General features: G+C 41.3%; 1 protein-coding gene across 1 annotated transcript in view; it reads right to left on the reverse strand.

Moving 5' to 3' along the window:
- Positions 1 to 16496, reverse strand: part of TFPI (tissue factor pathway inhibitor) — a 60418-nt gene that overhangs the window by 12032 nt on the left and 31890 nt on the right. The window contains exons 5-6 of the mRNA XM_006114816.4: positions 8417 to 8455; positions 566 to 742 (exon numbers count right to left, since the gene is read on the reverse strand). Coding sequence (XP_006114878.2) covers positions 566 to 742; positions 8417 to 8455 — 216 coding nt within the window. The remainder of the gene's footprint in view (positions 1 to 565; positions 743 to 8416; positions 8456 to 16496) is intronic.

Here is a 16496-nt window from a genome sequence, read left to right on the forward strand (position 1 = left end):
TCAGCTGGGAAAAGCTCTGCTGAAATCAGTGGAGCTAAGCCAATTCATCTCACATGGCCCTTTATTTTTTCTCTTGAACAATCTTTCGTATTTTATATCCTGTTAAAAACTTACTCTTATTTAAGGCATCAGAGAATGGACATTTGATCAATAAAAGTTGTACATGCACTAGGAATGTAATATCAAGCACATTAATTTTGATTTAAAAGATTGTTAACAATATAATGTTCTCAATACATTTTTAAGCAAACCAAACAACTAATGAATCTTTTACTGGAATTTTAAGAAAAAAATATATGCATGCATTCAACTGAAAGAAGCAGGAATTCTGCAATATTCATTGGACTTATGCAGTGTCAAATAGCTACCTTTATGCTATTTAAAAATGTTTAATTGTTCATGGCGAAATGCATTTGCATGATGAAGCACTTATTGCAGAATCCGGGTCCTTAATTTGCATTATAATCACCGCTTTCTCCACCCCCCCCCCACAAACAGCCTTAAAACCAGTGCATTCTTCATAAAAAAATTCAAATAAAAATGAGGACAACACCACCACACTTACAATTCTCCTGGCAGGCAATCTGGCATTCCTCCAAGGCCTTAAAGTTGTTCTGATTTCCCAGGCACCCACCATACTTGAACATTTCACACTGCTGTGACTCTTTGTTATAGAAATATCTGGAAATATAGCCACGGCAGATTCCAGGGTCTTGCTCCAAAAAACAGAAGTCAGGCTTTCCTGTTGAAAATAATGATTATGGAAGAAAAAAAGTGACATTTTCTAGGACCGAAACTAGAAAAGTACTAGGGGTATGTCTACACTACCCCGCTAGTTCGAAATAGCGGGGTAATGTATGCATACCGAACTTGCTAATGAAGCCCGGGATTTGAATTTCCCGGGCTTCATTAGCATAAAGCCGGCGCCGCCATTTTTAAAAGCCGGCTAGTGCGAACCTCGTGCCACGCGGCTACACGCGGCACGGGCTAGATAGTTCGAACTACGTAGCCATTCCGAACTATCTGTACTCCTCGTTCCTCGTTCCACGAGGAGTACAGATAGTTCGGAATGGCTACGTAGTTCAAACTATCTAGCCCGTGCCGCGTGTAGCCGCGCGGCACGGGGTTCGCACTAGCCGGCTTTTAAAAATGGCGGCGCCGGCTTTATGCTAATGAAGCCCGGGAAATTCAAATCCCGGGCTTCATTTGCAAGTTCGGTATGCATATATTACCCCGCTGGTTCGAACTAGCGGGGTAGTGTAGACATACCCTAGGAGATTTTTATGAGAGGCCTGGGACTTCAGATGGAGTAAAAAAAATAACAAATATCCAACGCTCCAGTGCATGACAGTAAAATAATTTTGATTGCCCACTCCTCACTGATTATACTACAAAGCTCCAGTTACTGTGAATTATTTCTGTGACCTGAAACACAAGATTTGATGACCAAATGACAGATAATAAGTAGTCTTGTGGCACCTTAGAGATGAACAAAAATATATATAGCATTATGAGCTTTCATGCACAAAACCCACTTCTTTAGTCTGGCTCATCTGAAGAAGTGAGTTTTGCCCACAAAAGCTTATATACTATGTATATTTTTGTTATTCTCTAAGGCTACTTCTACACTGCAAGGTTTTTGCGCAAAAACCTGTGGAGAGTCCACACCTCAAATGCGCTTTTGCTCAAGGAAATCAAGAGTAAAATGGCAGAAGAGAGAGCTTTTTCTGCTGTAGGTAAACCTCCTTTTACGAGGCATGGTTCCCTTTTGCGCAAGAGTTCTTATGAAAAAAGGCAAGTGTGGATGCTCCAGAAGGGTTTCTTGTATAAGAAACCCCTATGGGGAAAAAGCACAGGTGCTCTGATGGCAATTCTGTGACTGGCCATCAGAGCTTTCTTGTGCAAGAGCATCCATGAAGTGTGGAAGCTTTCTTGCGCAAAAGCACATTGCTTTTGTGATGTGCTTTGAGGTATGGATGTGCTCTTGCGCAAGAAGATTTTGCTCAATAACTCTTGTGCAAAAGGCTTCTTGTGCAAGAAGCATGTGGTGTAGACATAACATAAGGCCATGTGTACTCTACAGAGAAGATCAATGATGCTGCAGTCGATTTCCGGGATTTGATTTAATGGTTCTAGTGAGGACCCACTTATTCAAACTGAGAGGGCATCCCCGTAGTCCAGTCCGGCACTCGTAGTCCAGTCGACCTCCCGCTGTATTACAGTGCGAAAATGTGTTTTAAGATACATTGATTCCATCTTCATAATTAACGTACCTGGAGTTGTGTATCTTAAGTTGCCTTTTCCCGTTAGTGTACACAGCACTACTTCTTGTTTTTAAAGTTATAGATTGACACAGCTACTCCTCTGAGACCAAATGACAGATGTTCTTATAAAGAAAACTGACTCTTTGAATCAAAGAAAGAATTATGTCTTCCTTACCTTATTTGAATCTTATTACATATTATTCACTTCTTGGTAAATGCATCAAGTCAAGATTAGTGGGAGTTATGGTATGTCTACACTTGCTACCTAGTCTGAACTAGGGATGCAAATGTAGCATACCAAAGTTGCTAATGAAGCGCAGGATTTAAATATCTCATGCTTGATTAGCATATTAGCATCTGGTCGCCATTTTAAAAATCCACTAGTCCGAATTAACTTGCTGCGTGTAGACGCGGTATTCCGAAAAAAAACCCTTCCCTTGGATTAACTGTTACTCCTCGTTGCACAAAATAGAACGGAAAAAGGGACATAATTTTATGGCATGGAAAAAATCAGCATATTTTGTTTCAGAAATTGAACTGTTGTACAAGGAGTGAGAAGCAGCTGTTTTAACATCACCTTTGAATGTCAGTTCATACAGTAGTTAGTAATACTGAAAACTGAACTAGGAACTGAAAAACTGAACTGAACTGAATTAGGAACTTTCCAAGGAAAACCATACTAGACTCATACAAGATTAATAAAGAGCTCTAAAGACCCATCATTTTAGGCTATGGCAGTAAAGGGAAAGGCAAAACAGTCCTTGGTTTTTTTTAACGTATGACATAGCCTCAAAGTATAGATATTCATTTTATTTAATTTTTTCTCTAACTGAAGTTAAGAAACAAAATCAGGACTGGAAATGAAATATAATTGTGTTTTTGAATCATTCTGACATGCCAGGTAGACATGTCAAAATAAGCTATTCAATTTGTGTAGCTCAAATTGTGTAGTTTATTTCAAGCTTTGGATGTAGTGTAGACGCACCCTACTAAGCCCATAATTTTGAAATAAGGGGCTAGTTGTTTCAAAATAACAACTCCTGCTTTCCATAGTATGGATGCTCTGCTTGTTATTTTGAAATAAGGGAAATTATTTTGAAATAACTCCCTAGTATAGACCAGGGCTTAGACCAGGACTGGGCAATTATTTTTGGTGGGGGGCCACTCCAAGGTTTTGGAAAGCGGTCAAGGGCTGCACTTTTCTGTGCAGGGTCTAAGTTGGAGGTTGGGTGCAGCAGGGTGCATGGTGTAAGGGATTGGGATGCAGGAGATAGTGAGGGGTCTGAGAGGGTGTTTGGGTAGAGGAGGGGGTTGTGATCTCAGTCAGGGGTTTAGGGTGTAGGATAAGGGAGGGAGTGTGGGTGCAGGAGAGGATTCTGGCCTGAGGGAGGGGTGTGGGAGGAGGTACAGGGTCTGGGAGGGAGTAGTCACCAGGGGCAGGGGGCGCAGAGGGTTTGGATGGTGATTTGCAGGAAGGAGTTGAGGTGCAGAAGGGGTTGGGGTGTCAGAGGTAGGTGCTGTCTGGGAGGAGTTTACCTAAGTGTCTCCTGGCCAGCAGGCTGCAGCACCCCCAAAGCGGGCTGGGATTCCTGCCTGTTGCAGCCCCAGCCCACTTGAAAAAACAAGCTGCTCCCTCCATGTGACTCTCCACTCCAGGTTGGGGAAGAGGCTTGCACTGCCCCAGTATCTCAGGCCAATCTCTCATCTCTGACTGGCTGGCTATTTCCAGCCATTAGCAACTGAGATATTGGCTGAGGTCAGTTATTACTGTCCAGTTGTTTCTGGTCAATAGGAGGTGAGGATTGGGTTGGGGGTAGGGAGATCGCACAAAGCCTCCCCCTCCCTGCAGAGCAGAAAGCTGTGTTTTAACCTGCAGCAGCTGTATGCGCCTGAGGGTCCCTGCAGGGGAGTCCATGGGCTGGATCCAGTGGCTTGGTGGGCCAGATTCGGCTTGCGGGCCATATTTTGCCCAGCCCTAGCTTAGACAATAAGCCCAGCAGAAGGGAAGAGTCCTTCACCAAATGCTACACAACTAATCCCGGGGGGGAATTTTGTGCCAAAATATTAAACATTCGGTGCACAATATTTTAAAATTCTGAAAAATATGCATATTTTATTGGTCAAAGTAACACATGTAATTACAGCTCCTGTTGATAGCAGAAGCCTCAACTGCCTGTGTCACACATTGGCAGGAGTGCTGCTGGGAAAAAAATCACAAATTCTGTAGAAAAAAATAAGATTTTGCAGGAAACATTAATGCTGTGCAAACTCTGTATTGTGCAGTGGCACAGAATTCCAGCAGGGTAACCAGATCATGACAGAACAAAAAATCACCAGTGCTAACTGAATAAAAAGAGTTAGAGAGAAATTGGAAAATAATTCCTGTTGCTTAAACAACTGCCCCGCTTGTTAGAAAACTTAAAGGTGATATGAAAATGTGCTCTTGTGATGAAATTGAGTACACTGAGTTTTCACTCAGAGCTAATTTGTACAGCTGGCATAAACCTTTCAAGACTAGGGGTTATGAAAGATAAGGTGATGCAATCTTGAATGCAGTGACATACGCGAATGCTATTATTGTGCATCTGAGGAGCCCTGTCCTTTCCTGGAGACTTATATCCAAGAGTATATTAGTACAGAAATAGTCAACATTTAATACTGTTGATGATTAGCTACAACAGCTGAGTTCTGCAGAGCATTTGCTGTTCCATCATGGAAAACATGGAAATGATGTTTAGACTATCAGAAATATTGCCAAAGTTCTGCAGCATCTGTGGAAAGTCAACTTGAAGTAATCCATGACATAAAACCAAGTCCCCTTTTCAAAACTATATTATATATTGTTTAGATATTTTGAAGAATAATTAGCCTGAAAAAATCCCAACTATTAATTTACAAACATAAAAATGAGAGTAGTTTAGTACAAAATATACTTCTAAATGTGCCATCGCTGAATGGAGTAAAATCCACTCTGAAATAGCCCCACCTTCATCCCGAAGAAGAATGGTGTGTGTAAGCATATGCATGTGAGGAAGAAGAGCAGGTAAGCAGAGCAAGAGAATTTACTAGCAATGTAAAACACTGACTTCCATGAAACTTGGGAGGTGGGGAGTATTTGGCTGTTACAGACCACAAAGCCCTCAGACTGCAGTGGTATGTTTGAAGTCAAGTGGATAGGCAACAATGACAGGGTTTTTTATTACTTTTGGGATCTCCCTTTATCACAGATTAAAGAGTATATTCAAGATCACAGTGAAGACAAATTTTATACTCCTGGGGCAATGGCAGAAGAGCTCTGAGTGTTAATGGTGTTAGTCAACTCAGCTAAACCGTATTGCTAAGTCACTACTGTACAGGGCTGGTGACAGACTTTGCCAGGACCTGGGCTATGTATGTGTGTGTGTTGGGGAGGAGAAGGGCACCTTTGAGATCTCTGGAAGGGGTGGGGCCTTGGGCAGCAGGGGGTAGCTAGTGGGTAGCCTCCCCCAGCCAGCCCTCAGTGCCACCTGGATCTTGCTAAGGTAGCAGTGGCCTGGAGCCCCAGGTCCTTTTAAATCACTGAGCCCAAGGACAAATGCCCCCTTAGCAGCTTTGCTACTGTTCAATGGTTGTTTTTTTATCTGAAATCAGAATGGTTTGAATATGCAAATACAAAATCCTTTTTATTCCTGACTATACAAATAATAATACCAAGCATATAGGCCAAACAAACTATAATTGCCAGCTCACTAACTCACTCACTGGCAGAGGAAGTTCTTGAATGGTAGAATAATTTTAGCATCCTGGGAAAGGCAAAAACATGATCACGGTCTCCTCTCTGAATTTAATATACTTGTCATCTCAGTGGACACAGTGGAAGAAGAATAGTGAACTCACATAGAATCATAGAGCTGGGAGAGACCTCAGGAGGTCATTAAGTCCAGCCCCTTGCTCAAAGCAGGACCAATCCCAACTAAATCAACCCACCCAGGGCTTTGTCAAGCCAAGACTTAAAAATCTCCAGGGATGGAGATTCCACCACCTCCCTAGGTAACCCATTCCAGTGCTTCACCATCCTCCTAGTGAAATAGTTTTTCCTAATATCCAACCTAGACCTCCCCCACTGTAACTTGAGACCATTGCTCCTTGTTCTGCCATCTGTCACTACTGAGAACAGCCTTTCTCCATCCTCTTTGGAATCTCCCTTCAGGAAGTTGAAGGCTGCTATCAAATCCCCCCTCACTTCTCTCTTCTGCAGACTAAACAAACCCAAATCCCTCAGCCTCTCCTCATAGATCATGTGCTCCAGCCCTCTAATCATTTTGGTTGCTCTCCACTGGACCCTTTCCAATGTGTCCACATCCTTTCTATAGTGGGAGGCCCAGAACTGGACACAATACAGATGTGGCCTCACCAGAGGCAAATGAAGGGGAATAATCACTTCTCTAGATCTGCTAGCAATGCTCCTCCTAATGCAACATAATATGCCATTAGCCTTGCTGGCTACAAGGGCACACTGTTGACTCATATCCATCTTCTCATCTACTGTAATCCCCAGGTCCTTTTCTGCAGAACTGATACTTAGGTAGTCAGTCCCCAGCTTGTAACAATGACATCATTTAAGCCTGAAGCTGCTCAGTATTTTCAAGTACACTTGAATGTTTGTAGATAATACTATGCTGGGAGGGTTCACAAGTGCTTTAGAGGATGGGATTCACAATGATCTGGACAATCTGGAGAAAAGTTCAAGGTAAATAGGATGAAATTCAAAAAGGACAAATGTAAGGTACTCTACTTAGGAAGGAACAATCAGTTGCTGACATACAAAATGGGAAATGCCAAAGGAGGAAAACTATGGAAAGAAATCTGGGGGTCATAGTGGATCACAAGCTAAATATGAATGATGCTACTGTAAAAAGGTGAACATCATTCTGGAATGAATTAGCAGGAATGTTGTAAAACAAAAGCAGTAATTCTTCCACTCTATTCTGTGATAATTGTGCATCTATTGGATTATTGTGTCTAGTTCTGGACACAACATTTCAGGAAAATTTGGACAAATTGGAAAAAAAACCCAGAGATGAGCAATAAAAATGATTAAAGGTCTAGAAAACATGAGCTATGAGGGAAGATTTAAAAAACGATAGGTTTGTTTAGTCTAGAGAAGAGAAAACTAAGAAGGGATATGATAACCATCTTTCAAGCACATAAAAGGTTTTCATAAGGATGAAGGAGAAAAATTGTGCTTAACTTCAGACAAGAGGACAACAAACAATGGGCTTAAACTGCAGCAAGGAAGGTTTAGGGTGAACATTAGAAAAATTTCCTAATGGTCAGTGTGCTTAACCACTGGAATAAATTGCTCATCACTGGAGATTTTTAAGAGCAGGTCAGATAAACATCTGAATGGTCTAGATTGGGGTCAGCAATAATTTTTAAAGGGGAGCCACATCACAAATTTCTGAAGTGACCCTGGTATGCCCCGGAAGGGGCGGGGCCTCAGGCAGTAGGGACGGAGCCAGAAGACTTCTTGTGCTCCCCCATCCACAGACCCTGGTTGGCCTGGGATTTGGTGAGCACATGAAGTCATTGCCCCCTTCCTCCGACACCTGGAGAGAATAACCAGCTGTTTTGAACAGCACGTGGTAACCTCTAGGTGCCACACACACCTAGTGGCAGGAGGAGACTTTGCAGGTTCCCCCCATCCCTGGCCAATCAGGGGATGGGGGCAGGAGAATGTGTGAAATTTTGCCCCCTACCCTGCCAGGGGTGCACAGCTGCTAGAGAGAACTATCAGCTGGTTTAAAACTAATGGGTGGCTCCCATTAGTTCTGAGGGGAGAAGACTTTGTGCACTTCCCTGTCCCCAGAACTCGATTGGCCTGGGGGTAAGAGAGTGGCAGGGTGGCTGCAGGCTGGATCAACTGGCTTGGTGGGCCGGATCCGGCCAGTGGAGGCTGTCTTGCCCACCCCGATCTAGATAATGCTTAGCTCTGCCATGAATATAGGGGGCTGGACTTGATGATCTCTTGAGGTCCCTTCTAGTCCTATGAGTCTTGATTCTGATATCAGAAGGTATTGTGGAGCACAGATCATTTTTAGAGATGCCTAAAAATGTCATTCCCTATTGTCTCTAAATAAGACACTGCTAAGGAATTATAACATCACAATTACCTTTTTTAAATCTTCCATGTTTTTTCTTCACTGGGGATTCTGCAATAGAAAGAAAAATACGAATTTATTAAAAATTAATAGCAAAAGGGTTGTGTGTAGAATGAGACAATGGCATTTTGCCAAAGCCCAAATTAGGCAAAATGTGGAAGAACCTGACTATTTCACCATCCCTAGCACTTATCTACATTGCAAATGTTTTATACTTTTGCTAACATGGGTTTCAGCTCCAGGAACATGGAAAAGGTCTGTTATATCTCTGTTACTGTGACATGTGAAGTACATCAGGGAAGATTCCCGGCCCTTTTAAAGACAGTGGCAAAACTCCCATTGACTTCAATAGAGTGAAGATTTTGCCCAATGTCAGCTAACTCTGCACACCACAGATTTAATAGACAGAATTCTTTAGATGCCATTGCCAGCCAGTGGCTCATTTATACCAGGCAACCAACATCGCACATTCAGGAATTCCTCACTTAAAGATGTCTCGATTAACATTGTTTCGTGATTAGGTTGCTGATCTATTAGAGAATAGACTCACTTACAGTCATGCAATGTTCCATTATAAAATTGTTTTGTTCTCCCACTCTGCCCATCCAGCATTCCAGCAGGGGGAAAGGAGTCTTACCCCACTCCACCCATCTAGTATTCCAACTGGAAATGGGCATGCAGGCACTGCAGGATTGTCATTAGGTGCTTGGCTGTGGTCCTAGGTATCTGGGAGTGCTCCTTATGTCCTGTCTGCTTTCTACCATTCACACTCATACAGGGACAGGCACACACTAACTCAGTATTTTCAAAGTGCTGATTTTATCCATCCCTTGGATATTAAAAACATGCTCAATATGATTTGTTTTAAAGTTCCCTTCCTTCAATCCATGGTTACATTTAAGAACTGGGATACTTGACTGTAGATTTAGTATCTCACCTGACCCAGTGACATATTGTCTAGCCATTTGTTATGCCTCTAGATCAAGTGGTAGAGGCCTGCAACTGTAAAATGAACCGAAGATATTTTCTAGTTTGCTCCCATAATCAGACCCCAGTTTCAGAGCCTGAGCCAAAGCCCACAGAATATTCTCAGTGCATAGATTTAATGTAGTGCATAGATTTGAATCTCTCTCTTCAAAATAATCACTGGACTACATTGTGCTTAACATAGAACAATAATACACCGAGATCTCTTAAAATGAGAACTCCTCAGTTGACTTAACATTATGTTATAGTGTTGAGAAAACTAGATTAGAACTTGGAAATCCTTCGTTTATATTTACATAAAATAAATTGTTGGATGCTAACTTCAATGTCTATAGTTCAACGTAACTGAACTTGTCAACATTATTCATTGGAAAAATGCTAAACATGCTTCACATTTCAATAGAAAACATGATGCTAATATAAGCCCAAGGCCTCCAGACTTTGAAAAATTCTCCAGTTACAGTATGTGTTAAGTATTAGGTACATTCCATTCTTATGACTATTAGCTTTGAAATAATATTTGCATGAAAGCAATACTTTTGAATTAGAACTAGGTGAATTGTGGAGGAAAAGTATTCTTGAAAATGTTCACTCAATCCAAATTATGATTTTACCTAACCATGTTTGTTCATCCATGAACTCTCATGCGACATTTTTGTTTACATGAACATTGAAGGGAGGAAACTTTTATTTCTAACCACGCAGAAACATTCACCCCAGAATTACTCACTTTCAGTCATGTAATCAGGGATCAACAACAGTGATTTTATGAAACGTTTGTGAATGCATAGCTCCAAATCTATTGGCATACACTATTTTGAATAACAAAGAAATCTGGGAAAACCACAAAAAAACAATTCATAGAGTCCGAATGTAGCAATCTCTGTCATGGTTATCAGCAAGAATTGAAACTGAGATTGTCAAAAGCAAAGCACGAGTCTCTACCATTTGATCTAGAGGAGTAACAATAACCAGAGAGCAGATGCAGGTTCTTATCCTCTGTGGGGACCAGCCAGTTGAAAGGTTACAAATGGTTACAAACTGAGAAAACAGGGACAAATCACTTGGATTAATGCTCCCTTTATGTTATTCTTCTAGGTCCAGTCCTTGCCTCCTTCCACCTCCAGTTAACTATCTGGAACTCTCTTTTTGACTATACTTGCATCCCCCCCTTTTCTTCTTTCCTTTAATTCCTCCCTGTAACCTATTCCATCAAAGTTGCTTATAAGCTATGCTGCATCATTTCCACCTGTCTTAATTACATAAAAATTCATCTGTCTATAAATACATGCTAGCTTCTCATGTGACCACATAATCCTCCTGTGCTCCAACTCAGCTTGTTCCCATCCCCTGACATTGCATTTTTTTCCTCTTCATCTTCACTGAAGCTCCACCTCCAAGTCACTGCCTTGCTATGAGCTGCTTCATGGGACTTTGCCTGGGCGCAACAGTCCATATCAGGGAAGAAATGTCAGAATCAGGGCCTCAGTATGGAAGCAGTTCAGGAAGGGACTCACTCTGTATCTGCTCCATGAATCACCATACACACACATTTAATACCATAAAAACAACTCAGGGCATGTCTACACAGCATAGCTAAAGCCGAAATAAGCTATGCAACTTGAACTAAGTCAATTACGTAGTTTAAGTTGAAATAGCTTATTTTGGTGCTGTCTACACAGCAGGAAGTCTGAGAAAGAGCACTCTTCCCCTGACTTCCCTTGCTCCTCATAAATTGAGGGTTACAGGACTCAGAGTAAGAAGTCCTCCAGCTCGACAATATTTCAACATTATATCGAAATAACCGCTTGTAGTGTAGATGCAGACTATGTTAAATAACACAGCTGTGTACACGTACCCTCAACAAGCTCACTTCCATGTACTGTAGTAAGTGTTTTCCAACTTTTTACATTTTGTTTATTTTTTATATAACTTACATTGAGAAAAAAATCACTGAGGCTTGAATATGTGTAACTGATACCTTGGCTGTGCCTTTAATGGTGTGCATCCTGAGAGAGGGTGAACAGTGGCACAGCTGCTGCTCTTCCATCAGAGTTTACTGCCAGAAGGAAGCAGCATTAATTTAAAAGTTAAGGTGGCATAAGTCAATGACTCCAAGGCTTAATGAGTCATCTTATTTCCCAGCCAGCCTGGATAAAACCCCACCTTTACTTTCACTATTTTCCTTTTGCAAGATTCTAGTCTCTTACAGGTCACCAGTGGCAGAGGGCTCGTTACCGCTACTTTCACTCCTACAGGTTTTAGGATGAATCCCACCCACTATCTGACTCCTGTTGAGAAAATAAATCAATAAAAAGGAATTCAGAGTATTTTATGAGAACGCTATTGAAGTGTGCATTAGTTTAAGTCCTTTTTAGTTCAGTATTTTAAAAAATTTGTTCATCTTGAATATTCCTGAATATGATTGATCATAAATATTTCTATAGCAACGTAACTTTCCATGGCACTTCATGAGGTGCTCATGAAAAGTGCTAAACTTCTGGCACTGGTTTTTATTGCACTTCTTTGCCACCCTCCCAACAGTAATTTCTTTTTCTAGGCTGCCTTTGACAAATTTGTTCATTTGGAAGTATCATGCTATAATTTCACATTGTACTTTTAAAGCAAAACTACCAGGACAGATCCCAGATGAAGCTTCATTGTCATGCATTCTCCTTCCTCCCCTGGGATAATCCAGATGGCCTAATTTAAAAATATATATATTCTTCAAAGCAACTAAATACACAGAGAGGTGACTATGTTTTGTTTGAATATATTTCTGTCCCTTCCTGTTAGCAGAAGTTTGTACCTTATGTACAACTCCAGGACCTTTTAATTTTCTGGATGGTAACATCAGATTGTTTAGTATCTTCTTACCCACATTGATTCCAAGTTTCATGCCAGAATCAGTAGATTTGTTTCAGCTGGCAGTCTTTACTCTTCTGGCATAAAACAGGCAAGACTTATTATGACTATATAGCTCTCGGACTTATTTCATTAGCAGACAGTTCAATAGTTTCTTCGCAATTCTATAATACCCAAATGCACTGTTGAGTTAATTTCTCCTGGGGAAGCAAACAACATTTCTGAGTAGCTTTGCTCTTCAATTAAGCATAAACTCATCCACAGTAGGTATTTCCAAACACAAGAAAAATGAATCAGCTTTTTTTTACACTATACTAAGAAATAGGACCTATGTGTAAATCTACTTGTATAGGTACAATATTAAACAAACAAACAAACATAAAAATTGCCTGTAAAAGTAATTTTCTCCTATGCAAAGTTTGTATTTACTTTCTCCTTATCTCTCTTTTGTGCAATGTTGCTGATTTCTTGGAAACTGCTGATTGCACCAAGCAGTGATGCAAACTCTGTCAGAGAAAACTTTCAGTGCTCTCTTGGCTTAGGTCTACACTTAGGCCTACACTTAGGTTGGCCTAAGGTACTCTATCCAGCTACGCAAAATGCAAAGCTGGGTTTGGCTCACCTTAAGCTGAGCCACTGTAGCACCTACACTGAAGGACGATGATGGGAGCTCATGCTTCTATCAGCTTCCCTTACTCCTCACAGAATGAGGAGTACTGCAAACCAGAAGAGGCTGCCCTCAGCGTTTGATTTGGGGATCTTTACTAGACCTGCTAAACTGAACGCTAGATCAACCTCCAAAGGGTTGATCTTCTCGGTAATGTAGACATACCCTTGGAGACTTTAATTTGGGGTTTTTTTATCATACTGATGCTCTGTTAATCTAACAATAAAGTTCTGACCAAAAAAAAATGCCCTTTTACAGATAAGTCAGAGTTTGATTTATGGCAGTAATTCTCTAGTACATTCTATAGGTTTATATAGAACTTTATGAAATCTAAATAACTGCATCACTGCCCACCTGCTGATATTCCCAGTATACTCATTTTGGAAATTACGGCAGGAATGGGAGACAAGCAATACTTGTCATTTCATATTCAGCTCACGGTTTCTGGAAAGGATTTAGGATCATTATTAGTCTCCCAGTTTGGTTCATTTATTTCTGCATTGGTACATACTAATGAAAAGAAAAAAAATATATGAAATCTTGTGTTTCTTTATTTGTTTCTTTTAGCTTTGTTTTATCTAAATTCCTCTCACTGCAACCTGTGTATTTTGTTAGAATACCCTCTGAGACCTTTTTCTACTTGGTTTCCCAAGAACTGAATTTGATTCCAGAATTTGTCACTTTTTATTTGCAAAATAATGCTACACAGAGCAGATCAGACTCCAATGCGGAGGTGTGGGGGTAGATGCAGGATACATTGACAATTCCAAAGCTACACAGAAACCATTTCAGTTTATATACATTTCACATTTTATTGCATTTACTATACATTGCATTACACATTTTTTGTTTGACTTTGTAGCCCTGGAATTTTGTAACTAAGAAGTCAGGGAGTTATAATGAATGTATGTTATGGCAAAAGGTTTGGATTAAACTTAAATACAAGAAGTAGGCCTCAGACAGGTCAGGCAGCTTTGTTAACATAGCTCCAGCTGTTTGATGTGAAGGGATGGAATTTTGTAATACATAGTGATGTTAGCATTAGATAAAGCCTTGTAATAGACAGAAAGAAGTTTAATGTTGAAAGACTTTGTAACTTTGTTAAAGTGACTTTGTTCCATGCTGCAATTCTGTAAATGTATTGTTTGTGTGAATGAGAACAAGAATGTTTTAGGAGAGATAAATGTGAAAGCCATTGCATGTTCAAATGGTCAGAAGAAGGGCCGTAGAATCAGTCCAGCACCAAGGGTGTGTCTACACTACAGGGTTTTGTCGACAAAAGTGGACTTTTGTCAACAAAACTATACCTGTGTTTACACTACTGCCGCGTTCTGTCGACAGTAAGTCAACAGAACACGGCTGTTTTGTTGACGGCAGTAAACCTTATTCTACGAGTTCTGTCAACAAAAGGAGCTATTGCATCCACACTGTGCTTTTTCAAAAGAGAGCGTCTAGACTTTCTGTCGAAAAAGCAGATTGCTTTGTCAACAGAACTGGATGTAGTCTAGATGCTCTTTGTCAACAGAGGCTTTGTCCACAGTATCTGTCGACAAAGCCTCTGTCAACAAAAGCCTGTAGTCTAGACGTACCACAAATGATTATCAACTAAGCTAAAGCACACTGAAGACGCAAAATGGACTGAGGCAGACTGACGAACCCTGAAGTTAGTCACATGCTTGATAGGGAACCAGTAACAACTTTTACCAGAAGACAACAACCCCGAGGGGTCAGTATATGGATATCAAATGACTGTGAGAACTTCTTCCCGATAAGCATATGTCGTAGGAAGATTGATTGTGACACTGAATAACTGATTAAGACCTGACAAGGCAAAATGCATAGACCTCCATGGAAGGAAAATCCTATAAAGGATAGGGTGTCTTGTATGGTTCTTCAGGTTCCCGTCCTGACAAGTGAAGCATCAGTCCAGACTGACAAGAACCCAGCTCCTTCCTTGCACCTGACCTATCTTGCCAATAGGTTGGGCCAAGCAACAGATTGGTAACTATTCCATCAGCAGGGCGTTTGTGTGCGTGTAAATGCATATGCTACTTTGTTATATTATCAATAAATGTGGCTTGTTGCCTTAACCCCTGAAAAAGATCCCATGTGATTCTTTTAAGCATAACAACTTCTTTAATTTGCAGGGATCTAATTCTGGTGTGCCATACACAAATAATAGTCTGTGGCTCTGTAACGCTGAAATGCTGGCTGTTCCCTCTGGGTGGTGTTGTTGCCTCCCGCCGTGGCACTCAGCTGACTTCTGCACTGGGTGCTGCATGGGGAGCACGGGGCCCAAACGGACGCTTGTGCCACTTGCTCCCGTGTGGCGGCCTGGCTGAGAAGTGCAGAAGTCAGCCAAGCGCCACGGCGGGAGGCGAAGGAGGGTGGGGCAGTGATGAACACACCTGGGGGCGTGTCCTCGGCAAGCATATGTAACCCACACACCTAGTGTGGTTACTGAGTACTTCAAGTGGCACCTAGACCGCTGCAACAGTTCAGATCAAGAGACCTCTACAGCATAGGCTGGCAGCCAGCTGGCTTTTAGCTCAGAGGGTAGAGGCTCCTATAGTCAGCTCCCAAGGTTCCAGGTTCAAATCCGCCTTGGTGGTGGTTACACGTGCATCCCCAATGGAGAGAGAGAGAGTGAGGGGCAGGAGGGGGGAGAAGAGAAAGAGAGAGATGGAGTGGATTGAGAGGCAGGCGAAGAAGAGAAAGGGAGAGTGAGAGGCAGGAGCGGGAGGAGAGAGAGATGGAGAGAGAGGCAGAAGGTGGAGGAGAGAGAAAGAGAGACATGGAGCGAGAGACCAGAGGCTCAGGAGAGAAGACCGACATGGAGGAGAGACCTGAAAATCCTGTCTTATGATTGGCTATTACACAAATAGTGGTTGAATAAAGTGTGACCTACTTTTTACCCCTTCTCTACATTTTTAACTTATTTTGTCCATTTTAATTTTTTTTTGTAGTAAATGATTCCCTGGGGATATGTCTACACAGCAATGTTATTTTGCAATAATGGCCGTTATTCTGAATTAACTATGTGAGCGTCTTCAAAGCAATTCTGTTATTTTGAAATAATTTTGAAATAATGGATGGCTTTTTCTGATTTCTGAAAACCTCATTCTCTGAAGAATAATGCCTATTCCAAAATAGCTATTTCAAAATAAGGCATGTGTAGACGCTCCACTACTGCTATTTCGAAAAAGCCTCTCACCAGGGCTATTCTAAGTTATTCCTCCTGGGGCTCTAAATTGAGATAGCATGTCTACATTTGGGAAGCCTGCTTCGGACTAATTTTGAGGCTTATCTGCAATGTAGATGTGTTATTTCAAAATAAGCTATTTTGGAATAACTATTCCAGAAGATCTTATTCCAAAATAACTGTGTGGTGTAGACATAGCCTGGGTGTTCTCCCTCTTGTTTTAGCTAGCTCAGACATTTTGTATTCTTTTCTGCTGACCTATTTATTTATCTTTAGCACAAATATTCTGTTTCCAGCCCAATATTTCATTCAACTCCCTAATCCTATCCTCCAAGAAATAAGGACTCCCCGGCTGTGTCTACACTGGGCCA

This window comes from Pelodiscus sinensis, chromosome 7, assembly GCF_049634645.1.
Source record: "Pelodiscus sinensis isolate JC-2024 chromosome 7, ASM4963464v1, whole genome shotgun sequence".
NCBI lineage: Eukaryota > Metazoa > Chordata > Testudines > Trionychidae > Pelodiscus > Pelodiscus sinensis.